Source organism: Pseudopipra pipra, chromosome 3 (assembly GCF_036250125.1).
Source record: "Pseudopipra pipra isolate bDixPip1 chromosome 3, bDixPip1.hap1, whole genome shotgun sequence".
Lineage (NCBI taxonomy): Eukaryota > Metazoa > Chordata > Aves > Passeriformes > Pipridae > Pseudopipra > Pseudopipra pipra.
The window spans coordinates 16,550,456-16,566,193 of NC_087551.1; the positions used below are offsets into that span (position 1 = coordinate 16,550,456).

At 44.0% G+C, this 15,738-nt stretch overlaps 2 protein-coding genes and 1 long non-coding RNA gene across 7 annotated transcripts in view; 2 read left to right on the top strand and 1 right to left on the bottom strand.

Moving 5' to 3' along the window:
• CAPN13 (calpain 13) overlaps positions 1-7,141 on the bottom strand; it is a 50,745-nt gene extending 43,604 nt beyond the window's left edge. The window contains exons 1-2 of one of the 4 annotated variants that reach the window (XR_010428954.1): positions 6,824-7,141; positions 1,984-2,232 (exon numbers count right to left, since the gene is read on the bottom strand). Coding sequence is in view for 3 of the 4 variants with exons in the window: in XM_064648029.1 (XP_064504099.1) it covers positions 1,984-2,220 (237 nt within the window). In the remaining variant the exon portion in view is untranslated. The remainder of the gene's footprint in view (positions 1-1,983; positions 2,233-6,823) is intronic. The other 3 variants (XM_064648029.1, XM_064648028.1, XM_064648030.1) reach the window with 3 other exon arrangements.
• LOC135410984 (uncharacterized) overlaps positions 1-13,296 on the top strand; it is a 51,336-nt gene extending 38,040 nt beyond the window's left edge. The window contains exons 2-3 of one of the 2 annotated variants that reach the window (XR_010428956.1): positions 11,676-11,946; positions 12,228-13,296. This is a non-coding gene — a long non-coding RNA (uncharacterized LOC135410984). Of the gene's footprint in view, positions 1-11,675 lie in introns of both variants that reach the window. The other variant, XR_010428955.1, reaches the window with a different exon arrangement.
• On the top strand, positions 68-1,989 carry LOC135412455 (heat shock transcription factor, Y-linked-like; the record flags this gene model as incomplete). Its single annotated transcript, XM_064651253.1, has 3 exons — positions 68-206; positions 347-366; positions 546-1,989. Coding segments are annotated over 3 exons (1,002 nt in total), but the record flags the coding sequence as incomplete, so codon positions are not given.
• Positions 13,297-15,738: the final 2,442 nt, after the last annotated feature.

Consider the following 15,738-nt stretch of genomic DNA (forward strand, 5'->3'; position numbering starts at 1 on the left):
AAAAAAAATCTTCAAAATGGAAGTGCTGGGATGGAGAAGACATATGCAAAATTTTTAAACCAATTCCACAAAAGTTTTTATTCATAAGCTTAGTATTCATGGATTCTGCAAAATAGAAGGGAATTCTCCAATACCTGCCTCCCCTGACAAACTTCAAGCACTACCAGCAGCAGATTCTGTTTTTGACAAGGTACAACAGTCCCTTTGCACATGAAATAACTATCAGGATATTAGAATAGGAGAGATGTTCATCCCATGGTGCGGGGCCTCAAAATCAATGGTATTTGGGTTTCTAAGTCACTTTGTATGCTTTTGAAATTCTATGCTTCTCTACTGCTCTCAAAAGGCAAAAGCACCAGGGTGTTAGTACTTAACAGAACTGTATCATAACATCTTATTCCAGTTTATTCATCTTTAAAATGCCCCTGAGAGTCCTTTCTAATATCCATGTTTGTCTTTTGTGAGTCTAAGGCTTAGTTATCATACCTTTGTCTTTCTCAGACTGGAAATAGTGGCAACTAACTCCTCTCCTTTGCATTTTTTAGTCACTTTCCTACTACAACCCCTGTTTCAAGAGAGCTTATCCCCACCTGCTCTGTAAGCAGAGTGCTGGTGTAAAGAACACAGCACCAGCTGCACTCTCACTGGACCCAAATTTGAAGGAAGGCTGCCAAAGGAGAAGCCCAGACATTCAGCCTGTGGTAGGAGCTGCTTCTGCAGAAGAGAATGATCCCTTCATAGCACCTCCACAGAGGACACCTAAACATCTGCACTCAGCACCTCCACAACTACCACACCATAAAGCATCCATCCAGACTGGAAGCGCCTGTACCCCTGCACACACAATTTCTCTGACACTTCCAGACCCTGCTGCAGCAGCAGGTAGGGGGATGTCCAAGCCTCAGGCCCCATCCCTATTACCACAACACTGCAGCCACAGCCCTGCTGGTGTCCAGGCTGCAGCTTCTACTCCATCTGATACTTCACCGCATCACACTCCTTTGACATCAGGGCTGGCGCTTCCCACCTTTCCATTCGGGCATCCACATTTAGCAGCTCTGCAGGCTCTCTTGGCTAGACTGCTTCCCTTCTGGGACCCATGGTTTTCAACATGCTGGCTGCAGCCTCTGCCGCTGCAGCGCCAAGGCCACCACACTGCCAAGCTCCAGCACACCCTCACTGCCCTAATGCATCTGCCATCCAAACAAATCTTTTCCAGTTGTCTTGTCCCATCTTTACAATCTCACAGTTACTGTCTCTACATCCTGAGGCACTGCCTTCAGGGAGATGAGCTGGTTTTTCCCAGTCCAGGGAAGTCAAAGTCTCCAGGCACTGGTGGTGTGCTCAGCAAGACCCAGAAAAAGGGCAGCACGTGGCTAATCCAGTAGCTGTGCCAGTAGCAAATGGTACAGAGCAGTGCTATACTGAGCAGTCTGACCATGGAAAGATTTCTTAAATTAGGTCCTAGGATAAAAGAGCTGAGCATGTGATTCCACCTCCTATTTTAAACATCCATATGCCAGATGATAACTGCCTATTAAATTGCAACTGGGAATCAGCACACAAATGTACTTCATCTCATGCCTTGTCCCAGTTACTTTAAAATAGGTATTGCTGAGTCAGTTGCTTGGATTACAGAAATCAGAGATCTTTAATAGAATTTGACAGCTTTTCAGGTTTGCACAAAGTTCTCTAGAAGCATATCAAAGTGGGAACACTAGTTTTAGTCAGGTTCACAGGCGGAAGCAAACTTCCTACAAAAATGTACCTGGTGAAATCGTTAACATTACAGAGGTTATCTTCCCTCCAAACATCCCACAGCAAGGATCCCTCCTTGCAGTGTTGTGCTTCCAGTGTTCCCCTTAAAGTCTACTTTCCTGCTAACACAGATTCCCTTCCCCAAGATGAAGGCCTTTAACCACTGGCCATCAGTGCTTCTATTCAGCAGCAGGGTTATGAAACACCCCAGCTGGTGGAACTCACAGTTGGCCTCTTCCATTGTACTCGTCGCAGCTCATCCTCTGGGAGCAGGTTGGGACCAATGGAGCTGATGTGAGCAGGGAAGGTGTCATCCTCAAAGAGCAGCCCTTGGCTCAGACACAAGGCTCGTAGGTTTTTGAAGTCCTGGCTATTAAACCTCTTCAGGTTCTGGAGGCTTCCTGTTGCTCCTGTGGTTTGCCGGCCCCGCTCCAGCATCAGAGTGGAGCTGGGGGCGAGCATTGTGCCCCTTTCCTGTGAAGGAGAGACATGGGGTGCCATTAGTTTCCTGATCCAAAGCAGTGTATTAGAAGCGTGTGGGAAATCAAACAGCCCCCCTCCTCCTGCCAAGAGGATTGTGGAGCAGCAGCTTTCAAAGCTGAGGGCAGCAGCAGTGAAAAAAATCCTTATTAGCCGGAAATGCACGGGGAAAGAGTAGTCATCAAATCCCAACTGGTTTATCTTAAACCAGTGCTGTCACTGCTACAAATTCAATTTTGAGTCTTCCCTGAGGACAGAGAGCAAAGCTGTTAGTGAGCCGCTGTGTGAGCATTGAGGTACATCTGCAGCACAGGGGATGGAACAGTTGCTGCAGATGCAGGGGAGAGTGAGTGCGAGCAGAGAGACTGCTCAGAGGTACCCAGGACTCTGCTGGCCATGTATCATGTATCGTGCCTGTGCCCAGGGAATTTTCCGGTTATTTTTTTTTTTTTCATTTCCACATGTGAGCATTTGATGGTCACTCTCTGTGAGACATAAAGATGACAGAGACTTTCCTTACCTGGATCTGCTCCAAAGAAGCTTGGGCATATTAGGGGGTGACGTCCTACCAGCCTACACAGGTATTCTATCAGATTCTCTACAACTACAGTGCTGAGATCCAGACCCGGATCCCACCTACACTACACATTCATGTGAGTGTGCACCAGGATCCGAGGTTTTTGGACTCAGTAGTTCATTCAGAAGCCAGTGTTGAAACAGTCCTGAATTTCAAATTCGTATTTAAACTGGGCAGTCATTGCATGGCATCTATAGGAATTCCAGTCTGGAGCATGATAGATCCCCTCTTTGTTAATGTGTCTAAAGAAAAGGGGCACTTCACTTAACAGAAAAGAACATTTAACACATGCAGTGAAACCCTAGGCTGAACAGAGCTGCTAATACACCTCCTGGCACAGCTACATATGGATGTGGGAGCCAAAATCTTCTGTTGAGGACTTTGTCCCCTTTACAGTCATCAAAAAGCAGGACAACTGTCATCAAAAATCTACTTTTGTTCCAAAGGGAGGTAGTGCATCTTCCATGGAGACACTGGACTGCGGCATGGGAGGGCTTTTGGGACAGGGGAAGGAGAAGGGCTCAAGAAAGCAGAAAACTTGCACATTTGTAGGGGCCAGTGATACCGGAGCTTAAAAAGAGCAATTTGTTCTGTCCAAGCAGAGTACAAGCTTTCAGGTGTGCTCCCCAGAGACACGTGGATGTAGAGAGGGATGTACACATGTGCACCACCTCCTGGGGATCTTTCTTCAGCTGAAAAGTTCTGTTGTGAGTTTCAGGGTACAGAGAAGTAGCAAAAAGGTTGTGCAGCCTGCCTTGCTTCCTGGTTCCTTCAGCTCCTTTTGTCACACAAAATTACCTGTTGCTGGATCAAAATATGACTTAGGATACACACCAGTTTTCACTCTTCATTCACACTTGCCCTCACAAAACCAAAATATTAACTGGCCTGAGCTATAATTTCCCTTTTGCCTCTTTCTTTATGAAAAGAGAAGGCTCTGGTGAAGCCCTTTATTAATAGACTTTCAAGGGCAAGAAGGATCACCGTGATCGCTTCCTCTGGCATCTCGCATGATGGATGCCACTGCACTTAATCCAGTGATTCCTGCCCCTAGGTCCTGGCATCTGCATAGGATGCACCTTCTCACAAATTAGCATTGAAAATCCACCACAGCCCTGGGCAAGCCACTCCCACAGTTAATTAACTTCACTGTGCTAACTTGTAGCTTGAAGTCACTTAGTTTCACTTTCAAGCACCGGATGCCACAACTCTTTTTTTATTTTTTTTACTTCAGTAGATGAAAGGGCTCTTTTCTACCAAACAAACTTACCTGTAGATCTGAGATGTTCCTGCTGCGGCACAAAGACAGCAGACTGCTCCAGTAAGAGCAGAGCCTCAGATTTGTATTGTTAATTCTTCACGCATGTGAAAAACACAGCTCAGCCACAATGAAGGTGTGATACAGCCCCCCCACTCCCAGCCCTACACACTTTTTACTTAGTCTCATCACCTTTCTTGCTGCTTCAAGTCACTTAACCTCCTGGCATTGTAACAACAGCCTAAACAAATAAGTAGTTTTGCATCTCATTGTTTTAATTAAAAGCCCTACAAAAACATCGGGTGGAATTCACAAACCACCCTCGGCCAACAAGAAGAGAGAACACTCCCCTTGGGCTTGCAGTTTTTGATACAATGGAAATAAATCTCATGTAATGTACCATAACACGACAAGGGAATGGCTTCTTCTTAAGAAATACTCATTTGAAACTGTGCCCAGACCCCATGCATGCTAAGATCTATTTCTTGCAACGGTGTTCCAGCAAAACTGATTACTAATTCCAAAACTCAAATTAAAATTAACAGAGCTTGAAGGCCGGGTCTGACACGCATTCCCTCTCTTCTGACAGAGAACAAGAGTTTTTAGCATGTGTGTGTGTGTGTTTAATTACGTTGTTTAACATATCAGGATTAAATTAGCAACCAGACTGAAGAAAATAATACACTTAACTACTCTTCCCTTGCAGGAATAACTTCATCAGCATTGTGTCTGGGGGCACACAAGTACTATAACCATCCATGCCCCTGTGCAGGTAGGCCATGGGGTCAGGTATACCTGGCTAGCACTGTTCTGCCAGCACCAACAAACTCTGAGGGCCACTTCTTTTGGAGCAGCATCCTGAACCCTGGCCCCAGCTCTGCTGCTCAGCTGTCATGGGTTCATCAGCAACAGAAAAGATCACAACAGCTGTTAAAGCAGAATATTGCCTGCTTGGTTGGGGAGCTTCTTACCTGTTGCTGAACCCACATGTCAGAAAGACTTTCAAGGGACAGAGTTATAATGGAATGGGTATTGGAGGCATTGCCCTTGGACTGTTCCCTGCCACAAGATGCAATGAGAGAGGGAGGGATTTCAAACACTCACAAAAGTTCGTTCATACATACTGTCAGACTCTAAAGAAAAAAAAAGAGTCTGCCTCTCAACTAAGCAAGGAAATTATTATTCAGAAGGGGTTAAACAAACATTTACTTAGTCCTGGAATCTCCTTCAACATATTTACTTATCTGAAATAGAGAAGGGAATCACGCCCAACTTTGTATCTGCTGCTCTTTTTTGGTTCCTCTTCCTTCTGGGCAGAGGGAGAAATTCTTTCCCAGAGAAAAGAACAAAGAAGGAGGGAGAGAAGGTAAGCAGTGGGAGAGAGGGAGAGAAGGATCAAAAGAGGTCAGGTGTGACAGTTGGAAAGGATGAGAAAGAAAGACGAGTCTCTGAGGATAGCAGAGCAAAAAAGATTGGTGACTCCTGCAGCAATTATTGGGGGAACACCAAACAGACCATTTTCTGCATTGAACAGCTTAAAAGGCAGCAGTGAAGGGTTGTGTCTCCCTCCAGCAGTCATTCACAAAAGATGTCAAGCCACTACTGTAATCAGGTACTCAATGGTGGCAAATGCTACTGACAGCTAATTACACTTTGCATAAAGATTTATGTCAGGGTACAGACATAATTTCCTTCAATAGCTTCTGATATTTTTCACTGTGGAGAAAGTAGAAATAAGCAATTAGAAAATGTGTCTACTTCATAGCCAAACCTTCTCTCCACTGATTTTATCAAAACATTTCCATTATATGTTGGCTTAGCTGAGTTTCTGTACTTCAGAAAGAGCAACTGAATTTTCTCAAACCCTACAAAGAATACCGGAAAAGTCAATAAGCCAGCAGCCTTTCTACCCCTGTTTCCTCTCAAACACTCAACTCCTAAGCTATGTTTCATCTCCCTATAATACTCAATATATGCTACAGTTACACAAGTATTCTTTCCTCTAAGATCCCCTCATTCACATATTTGAAGTATTGTAAAAACTTCAGAAACTCAGTTCCAGAATTATTTTATAATGAAGGAAAGTGTGAGTTTATTAGCTCTCCTTGCATTCAAATTAAAAACAAACAAGAGTGTTGCTTTTCAGTAGCTTCCTGCAGTGCTGGAAAGCACAAGAGGCAGAGCAGGGACCAGAACACGGGCATCCCAAACCCCAGATGGACAACAGCTCCTTGTACATACAATGTGTGAAAGCCTTGAGTACCACAGAAAATCAAAACCAAAGCCAGGCACTCTGGCAACCCTCCAGGAGATTACTTTCCCAGTGGCATCTTGCACAACCTTCTGATCCAAACAGTCTGTGAAGTACTCCCTCTTGGCTATTTATTAAGTCAATTTTCTCCTTGTTTTGCATACATAGCATTGGACAGTTCCAGATACCTTTTTTCTACCTCATTTAACAGCAGCCTACAGTAACTATAGAGTCCTCCTCATCTTAGAATCTCTACTCCCACTTGATCCAATTACTTTTGACAACTTACCATTTTACTATGAGGCTCTTTCTAGGATGGCAAATTTGTCTTTTCTTTCCCTCCAGGTAACATTAAGGACAGGGACTCTCATTTATTCTGTCTCTCCAAGGCAAACCCCTCTCAATGTGTCTGTGGTGCTTTTCCAGCCCTATTACTTATATTACTTATATTTCACCTGCTTCATTTTGTACTAAATAAAACAGCAAAGGGATGTTTTACCTGCAGTGCCTCCGGTGTAACTCTCCAGCCAACACCAACAGAGAAACAGGCAGGCTGGAACTATGCCTGTTCTCCTTTATAGGGCAACTTTTGCCACGCCTTAAGTAAACATAGCCAAGTTGAAGTCAAGTTCAAGGCCAAAAGCAACCACTCTGGCTTGGGCGTAATAGTTTCATACAGGTACCACACAGTATATATATAGATAGATCTATACACACACAGACTTCTATTAGTCATGCACAATGAATTGTCTGTAGACCTATGTTTGTTGGCAGTTTCCTGTGGCTAATTGGGGCTTCAGTTGCAGTAATTCTTATAAAAGAAATAGGTTTCTTTGTACCTCCCACCCTTTCATATAATCTTTTCCTCCCCCTATCACCAGGAAATGCAGCAATCATCCTGGATCCAGGCACAGCATGGCAGGACTCACTACGTAAGTTATCAGTGGTGCGTGTCATTCTTTCTGCAGCACTAAAAGCAGCAGGTACTTTTCAGGCCAATGCCTGTTAGCATTTACACCGGGCTCTTACTTAAATTCCACATCAGTTCACTTACTTGGGCAAATCATTTCCTCCAGGACTGCCTGTGGAAGCAGGGGTCATCCACATATTTAGAAGGGGACTGGTCTCCATTATCCTAAAGCCCAAAGCCAAAGAATAAAAAAAGTATCTAGCAAAAATATGGGAATATTCATTTTCGGGAAACCGAACTGAGATAGCCTGAAGAGGCCAAAATTCAAGGGAATGTGTGCAGCACATTCTCAGGGACACATTTCCTGGCAGCAATCCTAAGTGTATTCCTATAGCCTGTAAATGTGTGTTTGAAGAAAAGACCCTTGGTGTTCTGGTGGGCAGCAACCTGAACAAGAGACAACTGTGCACCCTTGCAATAAAGCAAATCAACAGCATCCTGGGCTGCACAAGCTGCAGCACTGGCAGCAGGTCAAGGCAGGGAATCCATCTTCTTTGCACAGTACTTCTGAGATGGTATCTGCAGTCCTGTATCCAGTTTTGGGCTGCCCAGTGTAAGAGGGGCACTGAAAGTGCAGCAAGTTCAGTAGAAACCCACCAGGAAGGTCAGGGGGCTGGAGGATATAGTGTGAGAGAGGAGACTGAGAGAGTTTGTCCACTCAGTCGGGAGGGAGACCTAATTGCAGTCTCCCACTATCCAAAAGGCAGTTACAGAGAGGGTGAAGCCAGACTCTTCTTGAAGGTGCACAGCAAGATGGGCAGAGCCAACAGGCATGAGGAGCAGCAATGAAAATTACATGGGGTTGGAGAGAAAAAAATTCTTTAGAGTGGTTCAGCCCAGGCACAAATGCCCAGAGAGCCTGGAGCACCTCCACCCTTGGAGACACTCACTTGGACAAGGATATAAGCAACATCACCTAACTCAGAAGTCAACCTGCTTTGAGCGTGACTCAAAGACCCAAGAAACTACCCTCTCTTTTTCAAGCTATCACAGCTTGTTCATCAAAAGAAAAGTCACTCTGCAGGGAAGGTTTGTGAAGTTTATCTTGGGGATTCACAACAAAACTTACCAAAGCATAGTTCTTTACTTACCCAAAGTAATCATACAATCACCTAGGCTCAGGAATTTCCTCAGAACAAGGCTTTCTACTTGGGCTGCAGTCTCTTTGAGTTGAGATGCTAGCAGCTCGCATAGCAGCTGCTCCCTAGGAGCTATGGGAGATGAGAACATAAAAGAGCTCATGAAAAAGACAGTTCAGCTTCTTCATCAATGTTTAGTATAGCTCTGTGGGTCTAAAAGCAGTGTACTGCACCCTGCCTGCTCACATTTTAGGGCTTTCATTTCCTCATGAGATCCCAACATTTAGCAAACTCTAATAGGAAATACATCCATGTAAATTAGAGCAAAACCTGCCCCAGAGAGCAAAACAGGTGCAGTTTTTCTTTAAGAGCTGTTTTCCATAACCACTACATAAATAAAAGCTGATTGCACCAGAAGCAGGGAGCAAAGATTTCCTTCATTGCAGGAAAGGAGCTCTGAGGTGATAAATGCCAGTGCTGCTGGCTCATCTGACAGCACGCGTGCTGTTAATCGCCTCCTCTCTGGGGAAACGGCAGGTATATTCCCCTCCAGGTATGGTGATTCATTGTCTGGAACAGATATCTCTGCTTAAATGGGGGATTAACATGATTTAAGAAATATTCATTGCAAAGTTGATTAGAAAGCACCATCACCAACCTGGCAGGAGATTTCAGTTATTGCAGCATGAACCCATTTTGAGATTGTCAGCTTTTCTGCAGAAGGCTGTATTGATGTGTCCATTTTCACAGTGGCTCCAGAGAAGGAAACCCAGAAGGCTGAGGGATTTATGTGCAGTAATGAGCCTTTGGATTATTTGCTATCCTAAGTATCTGTGGAATCCTGTGAGAAAAAAAAAAAAAAAGAGTAATTTCAGTAAGAAACACAGGGCTGTGCATGGGGAGAGCAGGGGTGTTTTCTGCCAGTGGTACCCTGTGACATTTTGGCAGGTGCAACATTGCCCTGGCTTGAGGTTTGCTTCTGCAGAGCAGGGACATTAATCCACCTTAGAGCAACTGTGCAGTTTGACCCACTCATGAGTAAAAGATGCTGAGGGATCACTGGAAACTCAAAACTACTTCTACACTGTAAGTTACCACCTCAGGGCTGTTAAAAGCACAAATAAAGGAGGGCCCCTATGCTTAGGACCAACAGCTGCAATGTGTTCCTCCCTCTGGTCTAGAGGGTACTGGCACCAAAGGGCAAATATCATGAAGTGCTGTTAATTCCAGGTTTTCTGTGAAGTTAGAATGGCTTGTGGGGTCTCAGCTGGCACCACGGATTTTTGGCATCACATATTTTTTGAATTTAAAGAACCTTTATTCCTCTCTGCCCTGGAATAAAAATACACCAAAGAATGCACAACACAGGGGTTCTTTTAAAAGAGACTTTAAGCTAAACATATATATCTTCTCTTTTCCTAGCTTTCCTGAGGGTAGACTCTAGGTCTGCATAACTGTCATAGTTTAACCCCAACTGGCAGCACATAGCCACTCACTCACTCCCCCACCACTGGGATCAGGAAGAGTAAAAGTGAGAAAACTCCTAGGTTGAGATAAAGACACTTTAATAGGTAAAGCAAAAGCTGTGTACACAAGCCAGGCAAAACAAGGAATTAATCCTCTGCTTCCCATGGGCAGGCAGGTGTTCCACCATTTTCAGGGAAATAGGGCTCTATCACACAACATAATTACTGTGAAAAACAGTAACTCCAAATGTCCTTTCCTTCCTCCTTCTTCCATGTTGAGCATGATGCTGTATGGTATGGAATGTCCCTTTGGTCAGTGGGGGCCAGCTGGCCTGGTCGTGTCCCCTCCCAACTCCTTGTGCACCCCCAGCCCACTCTGGTGGGGTGGGGTGAGGAGCAGAAAAGGCCTTGACTCTGTGCAAGCACTGCTCAGCAATGACTAAAACATCTCTGTATTATCAACCCTGTCTTCAGCACAAATCCAGCATAGCTCCATACCAGCTACTGTAAAGAAAATTAACTCTACCCCAGCTAAAACCAGCACAGTAGCCAGCAGCATCTCTGAAGCAAGGAATTTTGTATCATCTTTCAAGGGTGTGTGGGGAGGAACTGCATAATTATGCCCAAATACTAGTGGAAGCCTTGGCCTTAAGAAAGGGGACTCTCCTCACTACACCCACAGAGCTTCTGTGCTGAAGTATTAAGACTGTTATTTTTTACAATGTTTCAGACATATGCCTTCATTTCTTACTTCCGCTGCCTTTACCCCTGTGAAGATCACACTCTTTTTAGTAGAAATACTCCTAATTTAGACCATGGTAAACAAAAGTAATAGGCTGGGAAAATGTCCAGGGTAGTGAACACAACTACATTTTGTGTAAAAGAGGAATCTTCCGTCAGTCATTGTCACATTTGCTGCAATAATTGGGTGTCCCACTGGTTTTTTATTATCTGACTAATGGAAGAATACTATCAATCCATTTCATTTTCTCATTCAGAATTTTGTATATAGGTCAAGTATTACCATTTATTTGCTTCTCTTACACAAGATGCAGGGAAGCTATAAATATATTACTCATAAACAATCTTCTTTTCTCTGTGCTTATGCACTCCTATTTCTGGCAGGACCTGCTCTTCTAAAGCACAACTTTTATGATTGTATAAACTATCAGGCAAATAACAAAGTCCTTCTTCAGCATCTGTTTTTTCCCAATCCTCACCCACGAGCTGCCCCTCAGTGCAAATTCACCATGAGCTGCAGCACTTTCACTGTATTCACATATGAATCATTTTGCTCATAAATGAAGTACAACTGTTGCCTGAGTGAAATGTGGCAGCTGCTTAACAGTACATAATGAATCCACATAGCTAGGTCCTACTGCCACTTGAGGGAGGGGGGATTTGGTGTGAAAAATAAATCTCTCCAGAGCCCTATTTTCAGAAGAAATATCCACCGACTTCAGAACTACAGTGGGATTTCTTCAAGAATAAAAATAAAAATAAAAAAACAGGCAGCCTGTTACTGACACCCATATTAGCACTAGCATTTCCCAGTGGAATATTTTTCCTTCAGAAAAATGCAATTCTGTCAAACATGAAAGCCACTAACAATGAATTTTCACCATGAGAAAGACACAATACATTTCAATAATGCCACTGGGCTCCATTCCGATTTTGCAACAGTTGCATTTTTTGCTTATGAAAAACCTGTCACTTCAGGATCCTCTCTGTATTATCCAAAAGGTTTAACATTTCAATGTAAAAAAGATTTCAAGTGTTATTGCAATAGCTCACTGCATTTGGTCTGACATTATTTTTCCTAATGTGGTTTCCCAGGAAATTCTGGACTTTGTTTTTCATTTGAATGAGGGACAGAATATGAAAGCATTTTGAATGTACTCAACCTCTACAAAAGTTTGTCCCCACAGCAGATAGCACTGAAACTCTCTTTGAGAATGAGTCCATCCCATCATCAAGAGTAACACCAAAGCATATTTTAAACAGAGCTGTCACAACATTGTCCTGGCAAGTGACATGGACACCATTTCATCTGGTCATAGCACTGCTGTTTTGCTTTACCAAACTTTGCTAGCAACTGCTCAGAAAGGTAAGTAAGGAAGGAGCACTTTTACCCCTCTCTCGGTGTCCCTTATCTACCTCTTCATGAACAGTTACTGGGCACCATGAAATGCCAGAGACAGACCTTTGTGGAGGGCACATCAAAATGAAATTCTTGTTTTCACCAGCACATTAGTCCCTGTTTGGCATTTCTGCGTCCAGCCTTGTCAATGCCCTGTGGGTATGACAAAATTTATTTCACGCTTTTTTGTTTTGTTTTTGTCTCGGTGCGAACAGATTGCAACAGCCTCACATTAGTTTGTTTTCCAGAAACATTCCCGCCATCCTCTGATGAAGAATCCTTGGCCTGCAGATCATTCAGTAGTAAAAACATTTGCAGTCCACAGTCCTCACCTCAGCCTTTGCTGACTAGTGGCACATACTGCACAGTACAGCTTCTTCTTCCTTGACATCTTGCCATTTGTAAGGTGCCAACAAGGGTACACTGCTGGTATTCCAGTCAGATAGGCAACTTGCTCTCCACCTTTCCTCCTTGCTCCCACAAGACATCTAACACCTAGAGAGAGGAAGGGCTGCAACCTGAGGCAAGCCAGATAGCTGTTCTGGTACTCCATGTTCTTCAGCATATACTCAAAACCTGAAAATGGAGTCACTATCCAAATCAGGCCAAGGGCAGAAGAGGGATTTGAAGCTAATTATGGCAAACCCTAAAGATGTCACAGTGGAATTAAGACCATGAGGTGGCTGGAAGTCACAGACATAACTTCTAGACTTGTCCTCTGAGAAGTGCTTATGTAGCTTCTCCACCACGCAGTAAGGGTGCTGATAGTGTTGGTCATTGTTCGAATATATTGGTTCCATGAAAAGCAAATAATGGGATAGAAGGAGAAATTATTGAATTAATTTCTCACACTAACAATCCCATCATCAAATTCCTGGAAATTTAAAAGACTTAAAAAAACAGCCATCAGATACTTTGGGTAACTCTGGGTTCATCTTCCCTTGATCCAACTCAAGTGACCTCATCTGAAGCAATAATACCCAAAAATACATACATAGCAGTTTAGAAAGAAAGACTATCTTGAAAGAGGATGGTGAGCATGCCTAAAGGCAGAAACCTGATGGTAAAAAATAATGTTCATCTCAGTTACCATGCTAGGCAAGAGAGGTACAGGTCTTCCTGCCTTCAGGACGAGACAGCAGACAGCTCTCCTTCCAGTCCCAGGGAACATGGGTGTAAGGCTCTCAGGATCATGCTGTGCTTCCCTGGAATACACAGGGTGCCTAAAACAGGTGTTCATAGCATGTGGATAAATGCCCCACTGCAGCCTGGAGTTATCATCCAGTGCGCTCGATAACCAACACTCCACACTTCCTCTCACCTATGCTGAGACCACACTCACTCCCATTCCACAGTGTCTCCTGCTCAACTAAGATGAACCACAGCACAGGATGGAATGTGGCTTCTGACATTGCCCTGCATTAAGCTGCTGCTAGAGCCTTCTCCGAAAAAAAGCAGTCCACACTTTGTACCCCACTCACTAGAGACCCATTTGGTCTCTCTCTAAGTATTATTTTGGCCAAGAGAAGAGTCATCTCACAGGTTTTGTAACAACATCAGCATTTGCCAACATCACAGGGTTGGAGAGTTAAAAAAAAAACACAACAACCTAAAACATTACCAGCCTGAGTTTCCTCATCCTGGTGAGAAAAATGCAAGCCCTAATGCCAGATACATTACAGCTTGCTGATCTGGCTGACAGCAAGTAAAAAGCAAAACACTGCCCATAAAGAAGGCAGCTCAGCTTAATATTGAGGCTACACCTATTCAGCTCAAACCAAATGAGAATATGACCTTATTTGAAAGGCATAGGAAGGGTGGCAAAATCCATAGAGAAAAGCTCCAAACAGAAGTGAGCTCCTCAGGTAATAGAGACAGTCTTGCAGCTGATGCCTGCAGTCAAGAGAGGAGGAAAGGAGCAACAAGATGATTTTGTACAGAAAGAGTTTAGGAATTTACCTGGATGAACTTTTAATACCTGTACTATATTTGTTCCTTTGCAGTGTGGCTCTGATGGGTGCTCTAGTCCCTAGGGCACATGAAAGACACACTGAAAGGGAAGCAAGAACCAAGTGGTGAAGGTCTAGAGAACAAATGGAGAATTTAAGGCACAGAGCCCAGTGGTGCCCTCCCTGGGCATCATCCTGAGCAGCGCAGCATCAGGACTCAGCCTAGGTTCAAACAGACAAATGCCCGATGGAGAAAACTGTCCTCCCCAAATTCTGCTTCCCAAGAACTGCGAAGGGCCAGCTGTGACCTGCATGGACAAGTAGACCAGCACGTGTCGCAGCAGCACCCTTGAAAAGAAAGAGTTTATGTGTTCTGCTCTCATTTTCCACCTTGTTGCCACACGCCTGTGTTACGCAGGCACACTGGCTGGCACGTCGTTTCCTAGGCTGACCCTTTACTGTAACCTCTTTCCCCACACTGTGTTGGCAGCAGGCTCCTATTACGTGCATGAGCAGCTTCAGAGCAGCTCCAGCCCTGAGCTCTTTTTTCAGAATGAAAGGCTCCTCCCAGAGCTGCACAGCATGCTTTGATAACACAGGTCTGCTCTCTTGCCTCTGCTCTATCAGTACATGGAAAAATGAGTATTGGTACTATATCTGAGCTATTAATTAAATACCTTAAATAGCTAGATAAGGCACTTGGTTAGAGCTCAGTGCCACGTAGGGAGAGCGAGATGCCAGTACAGAGGACAGCATATGGTCCCCAGTGAATGTTTCTGTCACTTTTCATTGACATTTCAACTAATGTTCTTCCCTGATTATCTATATTCTACAATGCATTAAGGAAGCACATCAGATATTGCCTTTAACTTTTACAGCCAAACTGCACTATATTTCTAAACACTTCCTTCTTTTTGGGGGCGGAGGGAGGGAAGAAGTAAACACTATAAAACTTCTATAGTCAAGCACAGGAGGCTATGGGTAACGTCATGAACCAGGATAGAAACAGGGCCAAAATACAGAACAAAACTGTAAATAGAAGGGCAAAGTCTCAGGTACTTTACAGAGGATGACTTCTGTGAACATTATTCCATCCAGTAAAAAAGTGTAAAATGCAAGGTAATGCCTGACAAGGAAGAGGAACTCTAGGAGTGGACAAGGCTCAGCAAGACTGGCTGCAGGGTGAGATGGCCTTGGAAACGGTTGCTTCCCACTGAGGTGAGAAAAACTGGTACAATACCAGACTGGGAAGCACCCAGGAGAGTCTGAAAATAAACTGGAAAACAATGTGATACTGCCTCCATTGCTGGTGCATTAGTTTTAACATTTTTGAAACAGAGCATGTTAATTTTAAATCTGGTGAGCTTATTAGAAAATCATAGACCAAATCACTAATCTCACTATACCAGAATTAGTATAGGAGAGGGTTTAAGACTGAGCAAGAGCTGGATGAGAAGCTCTCACATCCCACTCAGCCCTGATGAGAAAGATTTCATCCCTCTCCCAGACATCTGATTTCCTCCAGCTACTCTGATGCTGGTGAGCCATGCAGAGATGAAGAAAGGGAGTGAGAATAGAGCAGAGCTCAGTGAATCAGCTCTCCTGACTCACTAATGGAAAAGAAAAGGCAACACGAATCTAGCAACTCCCAAGAACAAATCAGGAATTTTGACTGCCACGGTGAACCATCAAAAGTTTGCTCTCTGAAGGAAGAAGATGAGGCACCTTGAACTTAAAAACAAAGTGCTGGGGCCTCTATGCACTGTCATTTTTTTTTTTTTTCACTAATATGAGGTAAGACTTCAAGGCA